Source organism: Barbus barbus (genome assembly GCF_936440315.1).
Source record: "Barbus barbus genome assembly, chromosome: 18".
Classification (NCBI taxonomy): Eukaryota; Metazoa; Chordata; class Actinopteri; order Cypriniformes; family Cyprinidae; genus Barbus; species Barbus barbus.
In genome coordinates, this window is record NC_136746.1 from 1,692,523 (window position 1) to 1,715,354 (window position 22,832).

Here is a 22,832-nt window from a genome sequence, read left to right on the forward strand (position 1 = left end):
TAACAAAGTATTTGTACTTCGTTACTTGACACCTCTGAGACCAGTACAATTGAAAGTCCTATTAATAAATTATGTCTGCTACAGGACATACACAGATAATTCTTCAAATGACCTGACTGTAGGAACACTACAGTTGGGCAGTTCATTTGTGTTTTATGTATAAAGACTATGAGAAATTATTTAATTGTGCTGTAAATTTTACAAACTGTCCGTTTAGGTTTCATTTTAATGGACTTTTAGTTTGCTTATTACTATTTCCTGTTGTCTTTGGTCACGTTTTCCGCCTCTTGTTTGTTAGCATGGATATTAATTTAATCATCACAGCTGTTCGTATTTGAGTTCGTTATCAGTGTTTATACAATAGTTCTTTCTGATCCTCAAATCTGACTGGCTGATAAGAGTGTGACATTAGAGTTATAACAGAGCTCCTCCAACCGTTTCACTGTTTCACTCCGCTTGCTCTATTTCTCACAGTGACTGTCATCATGGCAGATGCCCAATCCACTATAATTTAAAAATAATATTGTTTTTGTGTCACGGAATGTTTTTTTAAAAGTTTTTTTAAGTGAGAATGTAGTTGTTTACAATCCAAATTCTGGAAATGTTGGTGTACTGTCTTCAACATCGTTTTAGTTTTGTTTTGACAGTCAGATAAACTCCATTCCCTCACACAATTCTGAAGACATGAAGTTCGGTTGCCCACAGGTTTAATGGTCTTGGGTATGGAGTGAAGCTACAAATAAACAGTGAAAATGAACAAATCTACAGAACCAAAACAACATTCACATTGATACAAATCAACTAAATACTTACAAGCGATGCTGTCGCAAGGATAAAGATTACAGAAATATTTGGCGATTAAAGAGAGCCATTACTGCTGCCTGCACGGAGCACTCACTACATCCCGATTTTTTACTGAACACCAGAAATCACAATTTACATAAAATTAAACTTGCCACTAGATTGCACTCCAAACCACTAATAAAGTGAATAGGAGAAACACCGTCACTAAAGAACTGTACTCAACAAATAATTAAATTTCTAATTAAATTAAACATTAAAAACATGGAATCTCTTTAAATCAAACTTGTTCCAGCACACTCCCCGTCTGGCGTGGGTAATGCCACTACCACAATTTTAACTGACTTAGTCAAGTTTCTCAGGAGTGAGGAGAAGGATTATCTTAGTGATAGGTCGGATGAAAACCTTAGGGTCTTCCTTTTTAAAAACCTTGACTTCTACCTTGCGGACTTGATTGTCCTTGCTTGGGAAGACTTGAGTGACACGTCCCATTGGCCATTCATTCCTTTTTTGTTGTTCATCCTTTAAGAGCACAATGCTTCCTGGTTCAAGGTTAGGCTTATTAGAGGGCCACTTTCTTTTTGGTTGCAACAGAGTTAGGTACTGCTTTTTCCATTTATCCCAGAAAGTTTGTGCCAGGTGTTGTACCCTGCGCCACTGACGGTTGTGAAAATTTTTGACCCAATCACCAGCTGGGACAGGCGCAATTGTGACCTTTTGGGTTAAGAGTGCATTGGGTGTTAGTATGAATGGATCATCTGGGTCAGTTGACACTGGGACAAGAGGTCTGGCATTAATTATAGCAGCGACTTCTGCCATAAGAGTGGAGAGCATGTCATGTGTTAGAGCTGAAAGCCCAAGCTGTTGAAACATTGCATCCAGTATTCTCCTAGCAAGGCCAATCATCCTTTCCCAAAACCCACCCATGTGAGATGCATGGGGTGGGTTAAACTGCCAGATACAGCCTTGGTCCAAGAGGAACTTGTTTACAGAGGTACTGTCAATGTTAGAGGATATGTTGAGCTCCCTGCAGGCCCTCTGTGAATGTTTCTCTGTCCGAGCGGATGAGCTTCACATGTCCTCGAATAGCAACAAAACGCTGCAAGGCATAATAAAGCTAGATGTATCTAATGATTCAATAAGCTCAATGTGTACAGCTCTCACACTCAGACAGGTGAATATTACTGCCCACCTTTTGCTCTGGGCATGACCACCTCTGGATCTTCGTGCCATCACGGTCCATGGGCCGAAAACATCTAATCCTATGTTCGTAAACGGAGGATCAGTGGATACACGATCTGCTGGAAGATCAGCGATTTTTTGTATCTGAGGTGCTCTTCTAAGTTTTCGGCATGTTACACATTCATGAATGACACTGCAAACTCGCCTCTTGCTACCCACTATCCAATAGACAGCAGCCCGCACCGCACCCTCTGTATAATGTCGTCCCTGGTGTTGCACTCTCTCATGGTGATGTTTGACCAGAAGTGTTGCAATGTGATGTTTACCAGGGATGATCAGGGGCCTTTTTACATCAAGCTCGATCTCCGCTTCTGTTAATCGTCCTCCCACTCGTAGCAGGCCGTCTATGTCTATGAAAGGGTCTAAGCCTTTGAGGGGACTTTTCCTGGAGAGCTTATTACCTGTTTCCAAGCTCTTAAACTCTTGGGTATGTGTCTCCTGTTGTACTGTTTTGATGATAATTTTTTCAGCACATAAGGGTTCTTCGACTGTTGGAGCGTTGGAACAGTAATGCCAGCCCTTGCAACCTGTATGGAACTGTCGAGAAATATGAAGAAGACGTGCGATGGCACGAGTGCTGGACTTCCAAGTGGAGAACTTAGAGAAGCGTTGCGTTCCAAGACTCGTACTCATCAATGTAATGTTCAATGTGGAGACTTCAGGACGTACCTCTGCATCTGAAGGATTCACAAGCTTATGTGTGTTCTCTTCATGTAGAGTCTGGGGGTTGTTTAGAAGAAACTTTGGTCCACAAAGCCAGTTGGTGTCTTGGAGATGAGCAGCAGTGACAGACCTTGTTGCAATGTCTGCTGGGTTCTCAGCTGTATGTACATACTTCCACTGACTTGGATGAGAAGACTTACGAATTCGAAGGACTCGATTGCTGACATATACATAGAAGCGTCGTGTTTCATTATGTATATAGCCTAGCACTACCTTACTATCAGTAAAGTAAGTTGTGTCATCCAAGGGCATGTCAATTTCTGAAGAAATGTACTCAGCCAATTCTACTGCCAAAACCGCAGCACACAACTCAAGACGGGGAACTGTTTGCTCGGGGCTGAGTTTTGCCTTACCCATGATGAAGCCGACATGATTGACTCCACAGGAGTCTGTCAATCTAAGGTAAGCTACTGCAGCTATTGCTTTTGTTGATGCATCAGAGAAGACAAACATCTCCCTTTGCGTAGCTGTTAAAGGTGATACGTTTGTGTAGCATCTCGGAATATGGAGATTGCTTAAATCCTTAAGCGAAATTTGCCACATGTTCCATTTGTCCTCCATCTCTTTGGGAGGGGGGTGTCCCAGTCATCATTCTGGTTATTTAGCTCTCTCATGATCGATTTGCCCTGGATTGTAACTGGGGCTATAAACCCAAGGGGGTCGAAGATACTATTGACGGTGGATAAAACACCTCGACGAGTAAAAGGTTTAGCTTAAGTAGCGATTTCGAACGTAAAAGTATCGGACTTCAGACTCCAATTCAGTCCCAGACTGCGTTGTGTAGGCATTAAGATCGCTGGCATGATCTTGAGATGGGAAGGCCTTTAGAACTTCTTTGCTGTTCGAAGCTATCTTGTGAAGGCGTAAGTTGGAACCAGCAAGAGTCCTCTGTGTGTCTTTGAGCAGGTCTACTGCTGCCTTGGCTGTAGGAAGAGACTTCAACCCGTCGTCTACATAAAAATCACGGTTCACAAAGTTCTTGACATCAGTGTCACCCTCCTTGACAGACTGTCGGAGACAATAGATGGCTACCGCAGGGGAGGGACTGTTGCCAAACACATGGACCCGCATGCGATACTCAGTAATGCCTTCAGATGGGTCATTATTACGGAACCACAGGAACCTTAAGAAATTGCGGTTGTCCTCTCTCACTAAGAAACAGTAGAACATTTGTTAAATCTCAGCTGTTATGGCTACTGCTTCCTTGCGAAATCGCATGAGCACCCCTAGAAGGGTGTTGTTCATGTCTGGCCCGGACAAAAGAACATCATTCAGCGAAACACCCTCATGACGAGCACTAGAGTCAAAAACCACTCTTATGTTCCCGGGTTTTTTAGCGTTATACACCCCGAAGAGGGGCAAATACCAGCACTCTTCCCCATCCAACAGAGGGGGAGCTTCTTCAGCATGATTCTTACTAAAGACTTTGCCCATGAATGTAAAAAAGTGCAGTTTCATCTCTGGGTTTTTGTCTAGGTTACGTCTTAAGCTCGACAACCTTCTCACGGCTTGACATCTGTTGTTAGGGAGTCTACACCTTGGAGCTCTGAAAGCCAATGGAGCTACCCAGCTGTTACTTTCGTCTTTCTCCAGCTCTTGTTCCATAATGTGAAGAAAAGCCAAGTCATCAATAGATGGGGCAATTTTGTTGTCATCACGAGTAACCTTAAACACTTCCTGTCCAAGCTGATCATGTTTGTGATTATAGACAAGTTGTTCCACAGAACACATTTCATTGTTATTTCTCTCTTTTACTTGAAACACATTTGTACGGGGATCAAAGATGGAGGGGCGTTGTTCTTTTGTGTTAGTGAAGAATGTACTCACAGCTGTTGACTTGTGAATGCCATTCAGACAAACATTGCCAACTATCACCCATCCTAGGTCAAGTTTTTGTGCATAAGGAGCGTCATGAGGACCATTTACCTGGCTGCGCACCTTATGGACTCTGATAATGTCTCGGCCGAGACGAATCATGATGGGAACATTTGACTCCAACTCTGGTATGAATGGAGCTATAGGCTTCAGATGAGAGTGATGGAAAGCAGCACTGGGTGTGGGAATCTCTGCCCTATTGTCCGGAATGTTGTTACACTCTAACAAACTGGGTAGGGAGAGGATTACATTTCCATCTACTGACTCTATTTGGTACCCAGATGCTTTTCGGCCGATCATTTCTGTCACTCCAGAACACGTTCTCAGGGTATATGGAGAAGCTGGGGCATTTTCTTTGAAGGCATCAAAGAATTCAGAGCGAGCTAATGACCTGTTGCTCTGCTCATCAAGGATCACATAGACTTTCATAGCTTTCTCAGTTTGGCCTTTGGGATAGACTTTTGCCAAGCTGATTTTTGAACAGGACTTGTTACTAAGGTCACCTCTACAAACCTCAGTGCAGTTAGCTTCCACTTCTGTAGGTTGTGTGGAACCCTCCTTCCCGCCATGCTGTGGTAAGGAGACCGCTTCTTGAGCTTTCGGAGCTGGGCCAGGGTGTAACGCAGAAATGTGTTTCTCACTTCCACACTCAGAACATTTAGTGACAAATCTGCAGTTCTTAGCTGTGTGTGTTGTGGCTAAGCAACACTTGAAATAGATTCTCTTTTCTTTTAAAAATTGTGGTGGGGTGGAAGGAACATGCGACAACAAGGCTGCGGTGAAAGCCCCGGAGGGTGGATTTTATTAATTAAAGAGTGAGTACGGTGGCTGGTGGTGGCGGTCTCGCTCGTGCTGGTGCTCGTGTTCTTCTCCCGGTGCGGGTGAATCCGTGGGGTGCTCGTGATGAGGCTGCTCGGTCACACACTGCTTTCTGAGGAAAAGAAGAGACACAGTCAAGTCGGTGCTTCATGGAGAGGCTTCTCACCCTTTCTCTGTGAGGGTGCCGTTTTAAAGCCGCCACGCTGATGAGGTGCAGGTGTGGCCGATCAGCCAATGATGAGCTGTGCACCGGTGCTCCTCATGAGTTTCCAGGGAAACGCTGATGTGATCTCGGGACGCCCGTCACAAAATGCAAAACGTTCATCCAAAGGCTTCTCACGGAAGGACCGACATTTCCTGAGTAAGTGAGGTCTTTTGTGAATGGGACAAAGTCTTTCTGCATCCTCAGTTTTTCTTTCATCTTTATCAATGTCTAAATGTACAGGGGAAGACACATTTATCTTATTAACTGAGATGTCTCTTGATTTACTTGGCTTGCAGCTAGCTTTGTCTGTTTTATAAAGTGAATCTGCTTGAGTAGAGAAGTTGAAGCCTGGGTCATTCCTTATTCTAGCTTGCTGGCTTATGAAGTCAACCAAGACCTCAAAGGGGGGAAACGCAACACCATACCGCTCTTTGTAACCAGCTCCATGTGACAGCCACTTTTCTTGCAGATTAAATGGCAGCTTCTGAACTATGGGATTGATGCCCCTTGCTGTGTCCAGATATGATAAGCCTGGAAGGTATCCATCAGCTTTGGCTGACTCTATTTCCATAAGAAGATTGCTCAACTCATGAAGCTTTGTGTAATCTCTGCTTGAAATTCTTGGAAAACTTTCACCTCTGGAGCTCCGTAACACTCTTCCAGTCTAGTCCATATCATGTCAAGGCCCTTCGATGGCTGATTAATGTGTACTGACCTCATGCGTTTAGCGTGTTCAGCTGATTCTTTTCCCAACCATTTGACCAACAAGTCCATTTCTTCACTGGCTGTCAAATTCAACCCACTCACAGCATTTTCAAAGGACCATTGCCAAGCTCTGAAGCTTTCCGGTTGGTCATTGAACTGTACTAAGCCAGTGTTAACAAATTCACGGCGAGCAAAATATCTGACAAAATCTGAAATGTCTTGTTGAGAATTCTGAGGTGTCTGACTTGCCATTGGGAAAGGTGGCGTGGTGCTTTGGACGAAATGTGTCTGCCGTCTGCGCTGCCTATCATCTGGCGTGTTACCAGAAGGATGATTCAAGCCTGGTGTAAATTGTGATGGTTGAGCAGAATCTCTCTTTGATCGCATGTTACTAAATTCAGCATCATCTAAACAACTCTCTGACTTGAGACGTGTAGCTGGGAACAGAATTTGTAACTGGTAACTCTGTGTGAGGCTTTACGGTCTCTTCTGAAGGGAATGGCTCTGCTTTTGATCCTGATTCTGTGACTACATGTAGATTCATCTGTTCAACATATTCACTTGTCCGCTGCATAACATCAGCAGGAGCTGTTACTAGTTGAGGCTCGCATTTACTATGGACGCTGGTGTCAACAGCTGCTTCTAGAGCCTCTGCCTCGGCTACGGCTGCAGCAGTTTCTCTCTCTAACACCATTTTGTCCATTTTTGCGTCCAATTTGGCTTTCTCCACTTTTATTCTTTCCTCTTCATCTGCAAACATCAAACGTGCCTTGGCTGCTTCCGCTTTTGCTCTAGCCATAGCGGCTGCAGTGCTTGTAGAAGAGCTGCCTGATCGTGAACAAGACAAATAGGATCTCGTTTTGAGTGAGGGTGTGGACTCCTTAGTGCACACAATACTGCCTCACAACTACTGGTGTAAACTTTCTTTGCAGCCGCTTCTTCACTGTACTGTCCTCAACATTGTTTTAGTTTTGTTTTGACAGTCAGATAAACTCCCTTCCCTCACACAATTCTGAAGACAAGAAGTTCGGTTGCCCACAGGTTTAATGGTCTTGGGTATGGAGTGAAGCTACAAATAAACAGTGAAAATGAACAAATCTACAGAACCAAAACAACATTCACATTGATACAAATCAACTAAATACTTACAAGCGATGCTGTCGCAAGGATAAAGATTACAGAAATATTTGGCGATTAAAGAGAGCCATTACTGCTGCCTGCACGGAGCACTCACTACATCCCGATTTTTTACTGAACACCAGAAATCACAATTTACATAAAATTAAACTTGCCACTAGATTGCACTCCAAACCACTAATAAGTGAAGTGAAGTGAAGTGACATTCAGCCAAGTATGGTGACCCATACTCGGAATTCGTGCTCTGCATTTAACCCATCCAACGTGCACACACACAGCAGTGAACACACACACACCGTGAACATACACCCGGAGCAGTGGGCAGCCATTTTATGCTGCAGCGCCCGGGGAGCAGTTGGGGGTTCAGTGCCTTGCTCAAGGGCACCTCAGTCGTGGTATTGAGGGTGGAGAGAGCGCTGGACATTCACTCCCCCCACCTACAATCCCTGCCGGCCGGAGAATCGAACCCGCAACCTTTGGATCACGAGTCCAACTCTCTAACCATTAGGCCACGACTTCCCAAAACTCCAGAAATAAAGTGAATAGGAGAAACACCGTCACTAAAGAACTGTACTCAACAAATAATTAAATTTCTAATCAAATTAAACATTAAACATGGAATCTCTTTAAATCAAACTTGTTCCAGCACAGTTGGGACGTTTTTTAAATTTGAATAAAATGAAAACTAAAAGAATTTCAAATGACATGAGCCAATATTTTATTCACAATAGAACATAGATAACATAAATGTTTAAACTGAGAAATTGTACAATTTTATGCACAAAATGAGCTAATTTCAAATTTGATTCCTGCTACATGTCTCAAAATAGTTGGGACGGGGGCATGTTTACCAGGTATAGCATCTCGTCTTCTTTTCAAAACAGTTTGAAGACATCTAGGCATCGAGGTTATGAGTTTCTGGAGTTTTGGTATTGGAATTTGGTCCCATTCTAGCCTGATATAGGTTTCCAGCTGCTGAAGAGTTCGTGGTCTTCTTTGACGTAATTTTTCATTTAATGATGTGCCAAATGTTCTCTATAGGTGAAAGATCTAGACTGCAGGCAGGCCAATTCAGCACCCGGACTCTTCTACTACTTCTACTAAATCCTTTATATACCTTTCAGGATTCACAGTGCCTTCCAAAACATGAAAGCTGACCATACCGTATGCACTTATGCACCCCCATACCATCAGAGATGCTGGCTTTTGAACTGAACACTGATAACACGCTGGAATGTCTCCCTCCTCTTTATCCCGGAGGGAGTCCATGATTTCCAACAAGAATGTCAAATTTGGACTCATAGAACACTTTTCCACTTTGAAACAGTCCATTTTAAATGAGCCTTGGCCCACAGAACACAATGGTGCTTCTGGACCATGTTCACATATGGCTTCCTTTTTGCATGATAGAGCTTTAGTTGGCATCTGCTGATGGCACGGCGGATTGTGTTTACCAACAGTGGTTTCTGGAAGTATTCCTGGGCCCATTTATTAATGTCAATGACAGAATCATGCCGATGAATGATGCAGTGTCGTCTGAGGGCCCGAAGACCACGGGCATCCAACAAAGGTCTTCGGCCTTGTCCCTTACACACAGAGATTTCTCCAGTTTCTCTGAATCTTTTGATGATATTATGCACTGTAGATGATGAGATTTGCAAAGTCTTTGCAATTTGACGTTGAGGAACATTGTTTTTAAAGTATTCCACAATCTTTTTACGCACTCTTTCACAGATTGGAGAGCCTCTGCCCATCTTTACTTCTGACAGACTCTGCCTCTCTAAGACATCCCTTTTATAGCTAATCATGTTGCAGACCTGATGTCAATTAACTTAATTAGTTGCTAGATGTTCTCCCAACTGAATCTTTTCCAAATTTCTTGCTTTTTGAGCCCTTTGTTGCCCCGTGCCAACTTTTTTGAGAACTGTAGCAGGTATCAAATTTGAAATGAGCTCATTTAATGGATAAAAGTGTAAAATTTCTCAGTTTAAACATTTGTTATGTTCTGTTGTGAATAAAATATTGGCTCATGTGATTTGAAAGTCTTTTAGTTTTCATTTTCTTCAAATTTAAAAAACGTCCCAACATTTCCGGAATTCGGGTTGTAGACTTCAGATATGCAGTTTGTTAATTAAGATAACATCTATTTGAAAATTTGCTTCAATGTTTTCGGAGATGTGAACTCCAGAGCATCAGTAGGTGTTCGGCGCTCATAAACCCGCAGAGAGAGCACCTCACCTCACCCAGATCTTCTGGAATTTACCGCTGGCTCTGATGTCTCTATAGTGGTTAAGCATGAGATATAATTCATTTTGGGTAAATCTAATGGGCAGTCTTTGGTGTCATTAATCTATTATTTGTTCCAGAGAAGATAGTTTTGGCTGAGGGCAAAATCTCATCATGTTATATTTTATGTAACTTCAATGCTGTATATCAGAGCGCTGTCTTTGTACTTTTGACTGAATTGTCTGGAAAATTTTATGATGGCTGGTGCTTATTTAACATTCAATAAATAAATTTTATATACGTGATAGTAGTATTTAGTATTGAGAAATGGTGTGTGTGTTCATGATGGTGATTTTAGTGACATTAGATGGCGATAAGAGACTATTTTATGAGTCAGCAGTAAAGACTTTTATATTGAAAGAGGGTGAAACAGAAGTTATTTTTTTACTCATAATAACAGCTTGTAAGACACAACCAACAAATGAGTAGCGCTGTCAATGGAAATCACCCTTAACCGATAAAAGTATAGCACGGCAAAGATAGCCTATCACTTTCCTCAGCGGACATTCAAACTAATGTTTTATTGTGAAAATGAGATTGATTTCCCCGTGGACGGCAGGCTTGGGCGAGCCGCGGACGGCGACAGGCTTGAGTGAGCCATGGACGGAAGCATACTTTTCCCCGCGAACAGCGGGCTTGAGGCTGCTGCGGAAGGTGGTGGACTTGGTGGACTCACGGCCAGCGGACTTGCGGCACTCGCAGAGATCCTGCTGAACTCCCACGCCGAATAACAGCTGGCTAGGGTGGGATGTCCAGCGGCGACTTCCATGCCGTGGGACAAACAAACAGGAACAAACAAAAACTTTCAAAAAACGAACAACCAAAAACGAGGTGAGTGGGTGCCGCTTACTGTTTAGTCTGGTCTTCTGTCATGGTGCACACAACGGGACGAACGAGGAACACGAGACGAGGATGTAACTCAAAATAACAGTCTATAATGAATCCAAAAGGGCAAGACAAGGCAAGGCTTAGACAGACAGGAACACCGGGAGTAACGAGTAGACCAGACGAAATCTAACAGAACAGACAGGACTTAAATACAAGGGATAAATCACAGATAATAACTAAAACACATCTGAACTGAATTAACTAATAAATCACATTAAACAAGGACAGGAAACAAACCAAATAAGGACACAAGAGGGAAACACATGACACACACACGACACGGGACTGACAGGTTGTAGTTAACCCAGCATTATTTAGAGTGTAATATTATTAATTTATGTATTTATATTATGTGTATATTATTTGTAAATAATACACAAAATACAGTGTATATGCCTGGTGGCACATATTTAATGAAGAACAGGAACTTAATAATTTTGTCGAATTTTGGAATACTGCTTGTTGATATTAACAATTATATTTTTGACATGGTCGCCAATCGATAATTGAGTTACAGGCCTTAGATATGGGTAAATACTGGGTTACAGAATATAAATATTACAAGCAGTTGAATAACAATAGTTTCATTTAAGGCCTAAAAATCTATCATCCGAATTTCTACATAAAGCAAAATCATGCACAGTGTAACTGAAGTCCAGCATTCTTTTCAAATTTGATTCTATTGTCAACAAGGACAGGGAATCAAGATGCATTGGTGTCATTTTTGTTTTAAGTTTTAATACACCTAATCTTAGAAAATGAATGCTTCCCCCTTGCAATTTAGCATGATGCACATTTCAACATAAACCTCAGAAAAGAGAGACTTTGAGTTCGTATGGATCAGTTCACTATGATGGTCTAGGTCTGCTGGCGAAGCAGATAATGGCACCTTCAAACAGTGTGCTGTCTTTGTCCATGAATAGTACCCAGAATGAGTTGGTCAGCTTCTTGTAAATGCCACTGTTCTTCAAGGTCCTGCCGTGCTGTCCAAGCTTTCATCTGCAAAGGTTTTGTACTTTCTCACCCAGTATTTCTCTGTCATCACAAAGCAATGCAGTGACTCTGTGGTCAGCAAATTCACATCATTCTTCTGCAGTTGCAAACATTACCGTTCCAGTCGGCCACTTGAAAAAGCAACACTTTTTCTTCACTTTCTCTTCTGCGGTTCTCATCTCTTTTCTGTGTACTGCTAATATTGTTGGCTCCTAAATTGCTAGCAGTGTTCCTCATTTGTAAGTCACTTTGGATTAAACTGTCTGTTAAATTAACATATGTAAATGTAGTGGTGTTAAACATCTGCAGAATTCTTCCAAAGCATGTTCGTAGAGTCACTCTGGCACTTCATCACATAGATGACAAAGCTTCAATGAGAAGACATTTTGAAAAATGTGTTGGAATGATGCTTACTAATTGCATAATTACATATTAGGGTACAGGCTATCAGACAAGCTAATGCCCTCTTTTTTTCTTTCTTTTTTTTTTTTTTTTTTTTTTGTGATGCATTTTTAAATGTAATTTTTGTGTATTTTTTATGTAAAGTTCAATACTGAATACATTGTCATAAGACTGATATTTTTCCTTCCTATTGTTTTGTTTTTAAATTCTAAACACACATAGCCATGAGGAAAGCAGTTTCTCCTCTGGTTTATCATTGAAAGCACCAATTATCAGATAAAATCATATAAGAAAGGTGTGTCTGTTTTTTTTAATGGTTAACTTGCATGGTCTTAATTATAAGGGTTTGTAAATATATGATTTAGAGAGAGTATTGATTTGGATCTATTTAGTGTTGGACAGAGTGCGTATAATGTGTCCTTTTAAGATATTCTATTTCACAGACTCGATATACAGGCGCTGTAACAGGATAGGGAGTATGATCAAATCTACATGCTTTAGCAGTCGAAAAAAAACATTAGCAGGCACTTCTCATCTGAGGCCACTTTCAGTACAAGTGAAATTCCTCTGGAGCCACTAACGCTGCTTTAAGTGTTGGAGTTCAAGTGATGGTGGTAATGCACAACTGGGACCTCAGTAAATCTCATTTTCTGAACTGAACCCGGGACCTTTAACAGCCAACATCCTTAACCACTAGACTACCACAACCCTCCTGTGAATTCTACTGCCTGCAATCTTTCTTAAGTTGAGAAGATGATTGTGTAATATAAATGTCTTAAAGCTTATGGGTCAGAAAGCCAGGATAATAAGTTTTATATAATGTTGTTTTTTTATTATGGAGGGGAATCTGTACTTTACTTCTGTTGTTTTTTTGGAAACAAAATGTATTTTGAAACTTGTTTCATGTAACCATTGTTTTAAATGTGATTCAAATCAGACTTTAAGACATGATTAAAAAAACGGGGCATTATTGTCATTTAGGAGAACATGTTCACTTTACAGGGGCTCCACTTTACCTAGGATCTCTCCACTGGATCATGGCAAATAGTGAATGGGTGCAACCGATTTCTTCGCTTCACGAGCCCATGTGACCAGGACACTTGCTTAAGGCAATGCTGGCAAGCCACCATAATATACATACTTTTATGTATGTATGTGTATGTGTGTAATCATAATCATTGTCCACACTTTTATTGTATTTATTATTGCATTATTTCCATTAGTATACAGTATGCTGTTCTCTGTTGTGTTTGTAGGCCTGCTGCGTCTTGTCATCAAGGTGTTTTGTTTCTCTTATTGATCTGTGTATTCCATGTCTTTGTGATCTGATTCAGTCTGTTGCAGCCAGATAAAGATTTATTGTGCTGAATCACTGTCAGGATGATACATACACAAACAACTATATGTAATTTTGTAAAATCTAGGAGGAAATTTTTGTACACATAATGCTAATTTATCAGTTCTGCACAGCCATCTGGTTAAGTCTGATGTCACTGTTTCCAGGTCCAGATCCCAAAAGCAATGTAGTAAACAATTAAAAATGCTTATATGCTATATATATATACTCACAGTAAGCTTTAGTAGTACTAAAAAATCATCATCCTACCCAAACTTTCAATTGGTTACACAGTGATGCATATTTTCTGAATCTGTAAAATATTGGTGTTCGATATGTCGTAAGGCCAGAGACTGTAGTGTACACTGTGAGTTTTACAAAGCTTAACTTAATGGTGTGATATAAATTAATAATGCTGATAAATGGCTGTTGAGTGTTCTCACTTCAAACTCAATAGAGGTTTGGACCTTGAAATAGTATTATTGGTCAGTATGTGACAGCTTAACAAGCAGATGACCCTATGCAAACCGCTCTCAGTGAATCCTGCCTGCACTTGAATATAGATTCTCTTGTGTTCACAGTGTTGTGCTTGTTGAGAATATTCCTGAAGATCTGTCCATTCCATATAAGGACACAGTTTCACTGGCCGCTGGTCTCCTTGAGCTTTTGGATAAAGCACATCGATCTGTTGAGATCGTGTCCCCATGGTGGGCACTGAACTCTACCGAGTATGAGTCAAAACCTCCCCAGGCCAAACAGGTAACACCCAACATACTGCAGTGTCAACACCTCTGCTGATTACGTCTATGAGAGTTTCTTTTAAAGAGAGCTAGATTCATCCTAATATGACTGCATTTAAATGTGACTGTTTCTTCTGTCATCCTCAGGGTCAGGTCTTACTCCATCAGTTGATGAGTCTGCAATCTCGGTCAGTCAGTTTGAAGGTGGTCAGTGGACTAACTAAATCTTCAGAGCTCAAGGCACTCACTCAGAGAGGTAAGTACAGTATATGATATTATTTAGCATCCACTGTCTAACAAAACCATCTTGTAAGACTCTCTTTGTTTGGACCAAGTGTAAAGAAGCGAAGGCACAATGATTTGATAACTTTAACAACAGGTTACTCCATTTGTGGGGAACACTCTAATCCAAAGGTGCCCAGACCTGTTCCTGGAGATCTACCGTCCTGCAAAGGTTTAGCTCCAACCCTGATCAAACACACCTGAACCAGCTAATTCATTTTTTCAGTAGCACTTGATAATTACAGAAGAACCTGACGTCTGTAGGAAGATCTCCAGCAACAGTATTGGACTCCCCTTCTCTAATCAGTGACCCAAGTAAACCTGCAATAAAACCTGCAAGAAATTTTAATAGAGCAATACATTTAAAAAAAAAAAACACTTCCCCAATGTGGAGGAAGAGCGTATTATGCTCTTTTTAGGTCCACTGCCAGATTTATCTACATCTACCTCAAGTTCCCTCCTTTAGGATTTTTCCTACTGCTCAGATTCTCCCTGGCCCTCATCTGCTCAGATATTTTAGATAGCTGAAAACAACAGGCTTTGGTAGGATTCCTGAAAAATTAAGACGGACCACTGGACACTCAGGAGCACAAGACTAGAGAGCAATGAGAGGAGATAAAGCAGGGAAACCGGGACTACTGAAGGTATGGGAGAAGTAGTGAAAAGTGGGAGAAGTGACTATGTGGTATAGGTAATTATGTCTGAGAGGAGAAAGAGACAGAGAGGGAAGACTGGGGGTTTTAGGGGAAATACTGGTGCCTTTACAGACTTCATAGAAAACTTGAGACAAATAAAACAATCCAAATTTGGATGAGCTGGAAACTTAGGAATAAACCCCAGGGACCTGAGATGGGACATAGGAGAGGGCATGACCTGGAGGAGTAGGGGAGTCAGAAAGACCGCTGAAATCTTGCAGGACTCAAGGAATCAGGAGAAAGTGGAATCATGCCAAAACAGTTCAAAAGGTCTTTGTATTACCACCATGGGTTCTTGTGTTTTTGGATCCTACCAAAGTAGCTTATACTGACATATAAACTACAAATATAAACTCACTGAATATAAACCTAACAAACCACTCAGATCATTAGGATCGAGTCAGTTAGAAATACAAAGGGTTCACAAAACACGGGGAGTCCGCTTTTAGCTATTATGCCGCCCACAGTTGGAACCAGCTTCCAGAAGAGATCAGATGTGCTAAAACATTAGCCACATTTAAATCCAGACTCAAAACTCATCTGTTTAGCTGTGCATTTGTTGAATGAGCACTGTGCTATGTCCGAACTGACTGCACTGTATTTTATGTATGTAACCGGGCTTCTGTACCTACTACAGGAGTAAATATAACCATACATCTATAACGAAAAGGGGTTCTTTATTTGTGACCACGTATGCAAAGACCGTGGCATTAATGACAGAGATTTCCACTTGTAGGCAAGATCAAGAAATTAAACATATACTAAGGAAAACAATAAAAGGATCCCAAATGTCCACCAAGGAGTTAGCGGGGTTTTCCCCCTCTTTTACATGGTAGGGAATTCAAAGTTAACAATATATAGCATATCAAATCAAAATAAATAATACAGGCGACTCAATGTTGTTCCCCTTCCCAGTAACTCTGTCTCTTCTCTTACAAGAATTTAGTCAGGATCACTTTTGTGACAGTCTCCCCTTACAATTCAAACGACCGTAAAAGATGTAAATAAAATACACAAGTACGAGTTTCCTTGTCAATACCCTGACAAACAACAGTAGTGGCTGATGATGCTTTTCTGAATAGAGAACAAAAACACAAGAACCATTTTAGATATACATGAGCATAAGCCAGGCCCCAAATTTTATGTCCCAAGTAAGTCAAGGTTACATTTTCCACGTTCTTCTTAACATCACTGTCAATGTTTTAATATCGTAACAGATTATTGGAGTATGTAGATTAACACTAGGCTCAAACAGAAACAGTTCACTGCTCATTTACATTTCCCTGAGTGAAAATAAACGTGATTAAATAAACACACACTGTTGAGCGTTGAACCGCACTATGAGATCCGCGGAGCCATCGCTCACATGTGTCCTCAAGTGTACTCGCTCTCCCCTCTGATATTAGGTCATTAAAAGAGAAAGAGGTACATTAAACTTTCTTCTCCATTTCGTAACGATAATATACGACAATCAACCAGTAAATGAACAGAATAAATAAAAACTCACGCTCAATCTCCGTCACTACGGACTACCTGGTCCCACCCCGTGAACCTTCCCCGCACTCGGAGAACCGAGAAATCCAACCGATCACTAACCAATCCAAACAGTTGAACAGCGGCGCTCTGAAACTGCACCGGGGATTCCCTTTTTTTCCTAACGGGCAAACCACAATGCCTTCCCGCTCGCGCAGGTTCATGGATCAGCAAGGCCGCACTCTCAGGACAAAAACACTGCTTTTTCTCCTCTCCCTACGACACTGCGGCACTACGACACCCAAGTGGCAGGGAGGTGTTATCACAAACACTTTTTTTTCCCTGGTCACATGTATAATCATTTTCTATTCTTAACTGTTTTAAATTCACTTTAAATCAATTTCTATATCATTTTAAAATTCCTTGTTTTTATTATTATTTTTGATTCCTTGTTTTTATTGCTGTGATTATTATTTTTAATGACATTCACTTTCTTTTATGTAAAGCACTTTGAATTACCACTGTGTATGAAATGTGCTATATAAATAAACTTGCCTTTCCTCATGTAAAAACATTCGGAATGGGAAACAAGGACTGTTGGTTTAAAAGCTAGACATATTCAGAAGGTTTTTTTTTTTTTTGCCATAAGTTTAAGGTTTGAGAGATCGTACTGTACACTCACTAAAGCTGATCTTGTCACCGGCCCTCTGAGTGGTGGCTAAGGTCTCAGTTATGAATGCGGTGAGGTTAACAAATAAAGCATTGAGACCACAGCAAAAACAGGAACCAGCGCATCAGCTGGTGAGAACAGGAAGAAATGTATTATACACCATACTTTAGGACACTGAAGAAGAACCACCTGTCTCCAATCATCCAGCGAAACTTCTACCGGTGTGTGATTGAAAGCATCCTGACCAACTGCATCACAGTCTGGTATGGGAACTGCTCAGCTGCTGACCGCAAGGCACTGCAGAGGGTGGTGAAAACCGCCCAACGCATCACAGGGACACCACTTCCTGCCATTGAGGACGTCCAGAGAAACGCTGTTTACGTCGAGCTCGCGGCATTCTTAAGGACTCCTCTCACCCTGACCATAGACTGTTTAACTTACTGCCCTCTGGGAGGCGCTTCAGGAGCCTCCGAACAAGGACAAGCAGACTCAGGAACAGCTTTTTCCCTACAGCTGTTTCCCTACTAAACTCTGCCCAATGATACCCCCCCACACACCACTACAAACTCTTCACCCCTCCCCATCATTAAATCGATTTAAAAACGAAACAAAAAAACAACCAATCTACACTGAGTACTATGTACTGTAAATTTTTATTTCTATGCACTTTCAATGTTCATTGCACTAGTGTTTATATATCTTAATTTATAGCTTATTCATATCCATTTGTAATTATTTTCATAGTTTTTGCTCATAGTGTACATACATTTACTGCACAACCCATCTGTATAGTATGCTCATATCACCCATCTGTATATCATACTGATAGTATTTAAAAACTTGTAAATTATGTCCATAGTACTACTGCCTTATCTGTATATTCTGTACATATGTAACATATTGTAGGCACTGTATATCCTGTACCTCTGCTTATTGCACTTCTGGTTAGATGCTAACTGCATTTCGTTGCCCTGTACCTTACATGTGCAATGACAATAAAGTTCAATCTAATCTAATCTAATCTAATTATTCATTCAAGTTCAACATGAAATTTAAAACAAATAATGGTGCAACAATCTGCAGCAAAACAGCCAAGAAATTGGTTGCAAATGTCTGTAATATTTATTCTTTCTTCTTGCTCATACTTATTCAGAGAAATACAGTAAATGACAGCTATTTGTAGTACAACTGTAGTTTCCACAAATGCAGCTGTTAAAATACAAATAAAAGCATGCATGGTTAAGTAGTTCAGTCTTTTTCCTTTATGTTTGGACTCTATATGGAACATTGCCTTAATGTTGATGGCACTTGGTGAGAACCAGGCCCTTTGAGAACCAGTGATTCATAATTGACTGTTTTGTTCGTTTATCCTCCAGGTGCAGAGGTGCATTACCTGAACATGACAGCCCTCATTAAAGGTCAGCTCAACTCCTCCTTCTGGGTGGTGGACCGGACGCACATGTACATAGGAAGTGCTGGCATGGATTGGAGGTCACTGTCTATGGTAAAGAACAACTCTTTAATTAAATGCACATTTTTAAAAAAAGGTGAGTTTTTTTTTTTGGCTTTACTAATTCCATTAATTCATTCGATCTGTATGTTGGAGTTATGTGATATGGCATGTTCTTCATCATGTTTAGTAATATTTCATTGGTCTGGTGAGTGAGGTGATGTGTTATTTTCACAGATGAAGGAGTTGGGCATCATTATATATAACTGCAGCTGTCTGGTGTTGGACCTGCACAAGATATTCAGCCTCTACTGGCAACTGCAGTATAAAGAGTTTTTGCCATCAATATGGTCCAAGAAACTGAACGCTCTGTATAACAGAGACAACAACCGTCAACTGCATCTGAATGGCACTAAAGCAAACGCATACTTTTCAGTGAGTTGAGTTACTGTGTTTTGTGTTTTGATTTTTTATCTATCTGAAGTCTAGTGGAAGCAGAACCAAGTCCTGGTGCACGGAAATGATCTTTCATTTGATTTGTCTGACTCTAATGATGTTTAACATGTTTGTTACTGTAGACCAGAGAAACAAGCGCCCTTCCACCTTTAGAACTCTTTAGTCTTTGTACACCCATTTTTGCGGTAGCTCTATAGCATAGAGTAATTAGCTGATGAAATGGATTTATTATTTATTGTAGCGTTAACAAAAGTTATCATGTGCATTGTCACTAGTCATAACAAATGTCACTAGTGTCACTAATTTGTAAGACCTTACCTTCACACTGTGGAAATACAAACGGAAGACATGAGACAAAAGGGACTATGGATGAAAATTAGCCAGTGTTGGCTAAATCTGGTGCATTTTACATATTGTATGTACTATTGATAGTTTTCACGTGACGTCACACTCTTATAGGAACGCCCACCTGTAGGGCAAAACGAAGCTTTGCTCCACTGACCGCCAGCTATTGTTACGCAGATTGCATGAAGTAATAATGTAGTAAAATGCAGATATTAAAAGGCGAATTTCAGTAAACATCTTATTGATGATGTATATTTTGTACAGGTAAGAGGATGAAGCCAGAATATAAACACAATGTGCAAAGCTTCTCATTAAATGTCTTCCCATAGAAAACCATTAGAAGGAAAACACTGAACCGTTAAGCGGACAGTGTTCATGTTCCAGCCTCATCTGCTTGCCTGTGTAAACTATGCATCATTAATATAGAGATTACTGAATTTGATCTTTTAATATTACTGTTTTAAATATATTATGGCACTTTAAGTGTTTTAACAACATTTTGTCGCACTGTTTAATGATTGAAATATTGCTGCGGGAGCTTAATATGGATTGCAAATGACAAAAACTTGCTTTGTTTTATTCTTTTGAGAGGTGATTAAATATTTGCGGCTGGGAAACAGATGAAGAATGAACATGCTTGTGCAGCAGTTCTATGGATGTTTTGCCCTCCAAGTCTTCGTGCCGGTCACGTGACTGAAAACGATCAATTAAGGTGCATTGTACCTGATTATATAAATGAAATGAAATGAAGACCACGAGTGTTTGCGGTCTATAAGCACACTACAGTATAAATAGAGCAGAGAGAGACAGGCTTAGAAATGCAGCATTTCAGCACCATTTATAGAAGAGAGATTTGCTATTATAAATTAACAGATAGGTTTCCATTGATTAAAGGTTGCATTGCCTTTAATATCCTTTTCAATCAATGGAGTCCTTACAGAAAATGAACAAGAATCGTTTATCAATGTCTGCAGCTTCTGGAATAGCTTGACAGCTGCAATCGGTTCACTGCCTGCTTCACACTTGATCAAACACCTGACACTGAGATGCGTTATATTTCAAAAGAGAGATGAATCTCTGCTGCTCTCATGGTCATGTACTGGACACGCAGGGAAAACAAGTGGCAGTGTTCATGTAAGCTCTCATGTAATGCATGTTTGGTGGTGCTTTTATAACCTTGCACTTCAGTAGTGTTGATCATAGTTTTCATGTGGATTTTAGAGACTTTTCTGACCTCACTGTATGCAAATACACTGCAAGTATTACCTCATAGGACTGATAAAGCTGACTACATTGGCCACACATGTTGTTAAATAATTCAGTTTTTTTATCGTTTGTCATGCTAGAGTTCTCCAGATGTTTTCTGCAGAAAAGACCGGACAAAAGACCTCGAGGCTATTAACAGAGTCATTGAAGAGGCTGAGACATTTATCTACATCTCTATAACCAACTATCTACCAATGCTCAACCGCAGCCAACCCAAGTGAGTCCTGTGACATGACCAAAATATCTAACATTAATATTAACATATAATACTTGATTTAAATGAAGCTTGCGAAGAAATGTATTCTATGAGAATACATGGCTAAGATATTTGCACCAGCTTCAATAGGAATAGGCTAACTGGACCATGCTAATCTGAAAGTGGCTCATGGGAACTTGGGACACAATTATTTTTAAATCCAGTCACCTGAGCAGTAAATGTCATGTCACTCACATTAATTGACTGATGACCCTTTCCTAGTAATTATCCTCAGCTGTGACGTCAAAGACAGCGGACAGGAAAAATGTGTTCATTACACAGATTTAAGAGAATGTGTCACTGTCAAAACATACTATAAGAATATACAAAATTTTGTGATATATAAATAAGTTTGTCAGAATACCTACTAAATGTCCTTGCAGGAAGAAAGAAGCTTTTTTAGATCAGATGTAGTTACGGCATCTACCAGCATTTCTAATGGGATCGTGCTAACAAGCCAAACCTTGGCTACTTCATTTATAACACTATTATAGTAGTAGCAGTGTAGTGCATTACTGATGTTTACTCTATGTACTTTAACAGGTACTGGTCACGCATTGACAACATGCTCCGAGAAGCCTTGATTCTGAAAAAAAGCATCAAATTACGCCTGTTAGTAAGCTGTTGGGAGCAGACTGAGCCGCTGACGATGAACTTCCTGTGGTCTCTCAAAGCACTGTGCACAGAGTCAGTCAGCTGCTCAGTGGAGGTGGTGAGTGTGCATCTATCAAAGATTAGCAAACGTAATATGGTTGCTGAGGTTCTATTGCTCACTTGTGATCATTGTTTAACATTGTACAGCCATTCTCAAATCTGATAGGTTATGGCAGATCAACAGCACTGGGACTTTTCTCTGTTTGTTTCAGACTGACTGTCAGTCTGTGCATCCGTGCATGAGATTTTACAGTGACTCAATCTGCAGCTTACGTCATTGTGCCAGTAGGTGTCTGTCTTTAGGACCGAGTCACTGAATCAAACTAATTATTTGAAAATGCTGATTTATTTAGGAACCAAAAAAGTACTACATGTGTCCGAAACAGCAAACGTCCATAATATTAAGAAAAACAATGCATGTGATGAGTAGTATATCAGAATCATTCGTCATGATTTACTATTTCTAATCTAATGGACAAGCGGTCTCCTGCAGGTGCTCTTCTTAAAATTAAAAAACATTTGATGTGTTTCACACAGTATCTACCAGGTGGTGCATAGAACAACATACTGTAGCTCAACGCATGGCAGGGCACGACTAGCCAAGGTGATGCTGGAGTCAATGAGTATATTATAATAATTTGTCATATTGTAATGAATCTATGCACTACATCCGTCAAAATACTTCACAGCAGTCAATCGTTTTTACCAAAGGGAAACACTCTCTTTATTTCAATTAGAAAGAATAAAACTCATAATGCAGATACAGGTGTAAGTACCCTTGTTGTACTAAAATAGCTAAAACTGAACAAAAAATTAATAAAAATTATATAGGCAAATAAAAAAAAAACACTAAAGTTGACAAAAACGCAACACAAAACTTTAAATAAAATTAAAATGGAAAATATGAAAAGTATGGGGGCAGGGAAAAGGATAAAGAATAGCACGAAACACCCCACATCAGTTCATCTGCACACAATGACTTCTCAGGTTCAATGCATCAGTTGTGCTCCATATTGGAAACAGCACACAAAGCTATACGGCACACATAAATAAGGCATTTTACCATGTTCACTACCCTCGACTCCCCTCCCACACCACACGCTCAGCCAGATCACTCAAATGAACACACTCCC

The 22,832-nt window shown here is 40.5% G+C and overlaps 1 protein-coding gene across 1 annotated transcript in view; it reads left to right on the forward strand.

Moving 5' to 3' along the window:
* The window catches only part of LOC306883828 (inactive phospholipase D5-like), a gene marked incomplete at both ends in the record, with an annotated part of 35,828 nt that overhangs the window by 7,452 nt on the left and 5,544 nt on the right, over nt 1-22,832 (forward strand). Inside the window, 6 exons of the mRNA XM_079439319.1 lie at nt 13,994-14,171; nt 14,300-14,408; nt 18,649-18,776; nt 18,960-19,157; nt 20,870-21,006; nt 21,589-21,757. Coding sequence (XP_079295445.1) covers nt 13,994-14,171; nt 14,300-14,408; nt 18,649-18,776; nt 18,960-19,157; nt 20,870-21,006; nt 21,589-21,757 — 919 coding nt within the window. The remainder of the gene's footprint in view (nt 1-13,993; nt 14,172-14,299; nt 14,409-18,648; nt 18,777-18,959; nt 19,158-20,869; nt 21,007-21,588; nt 21,758-22,832) is intronic.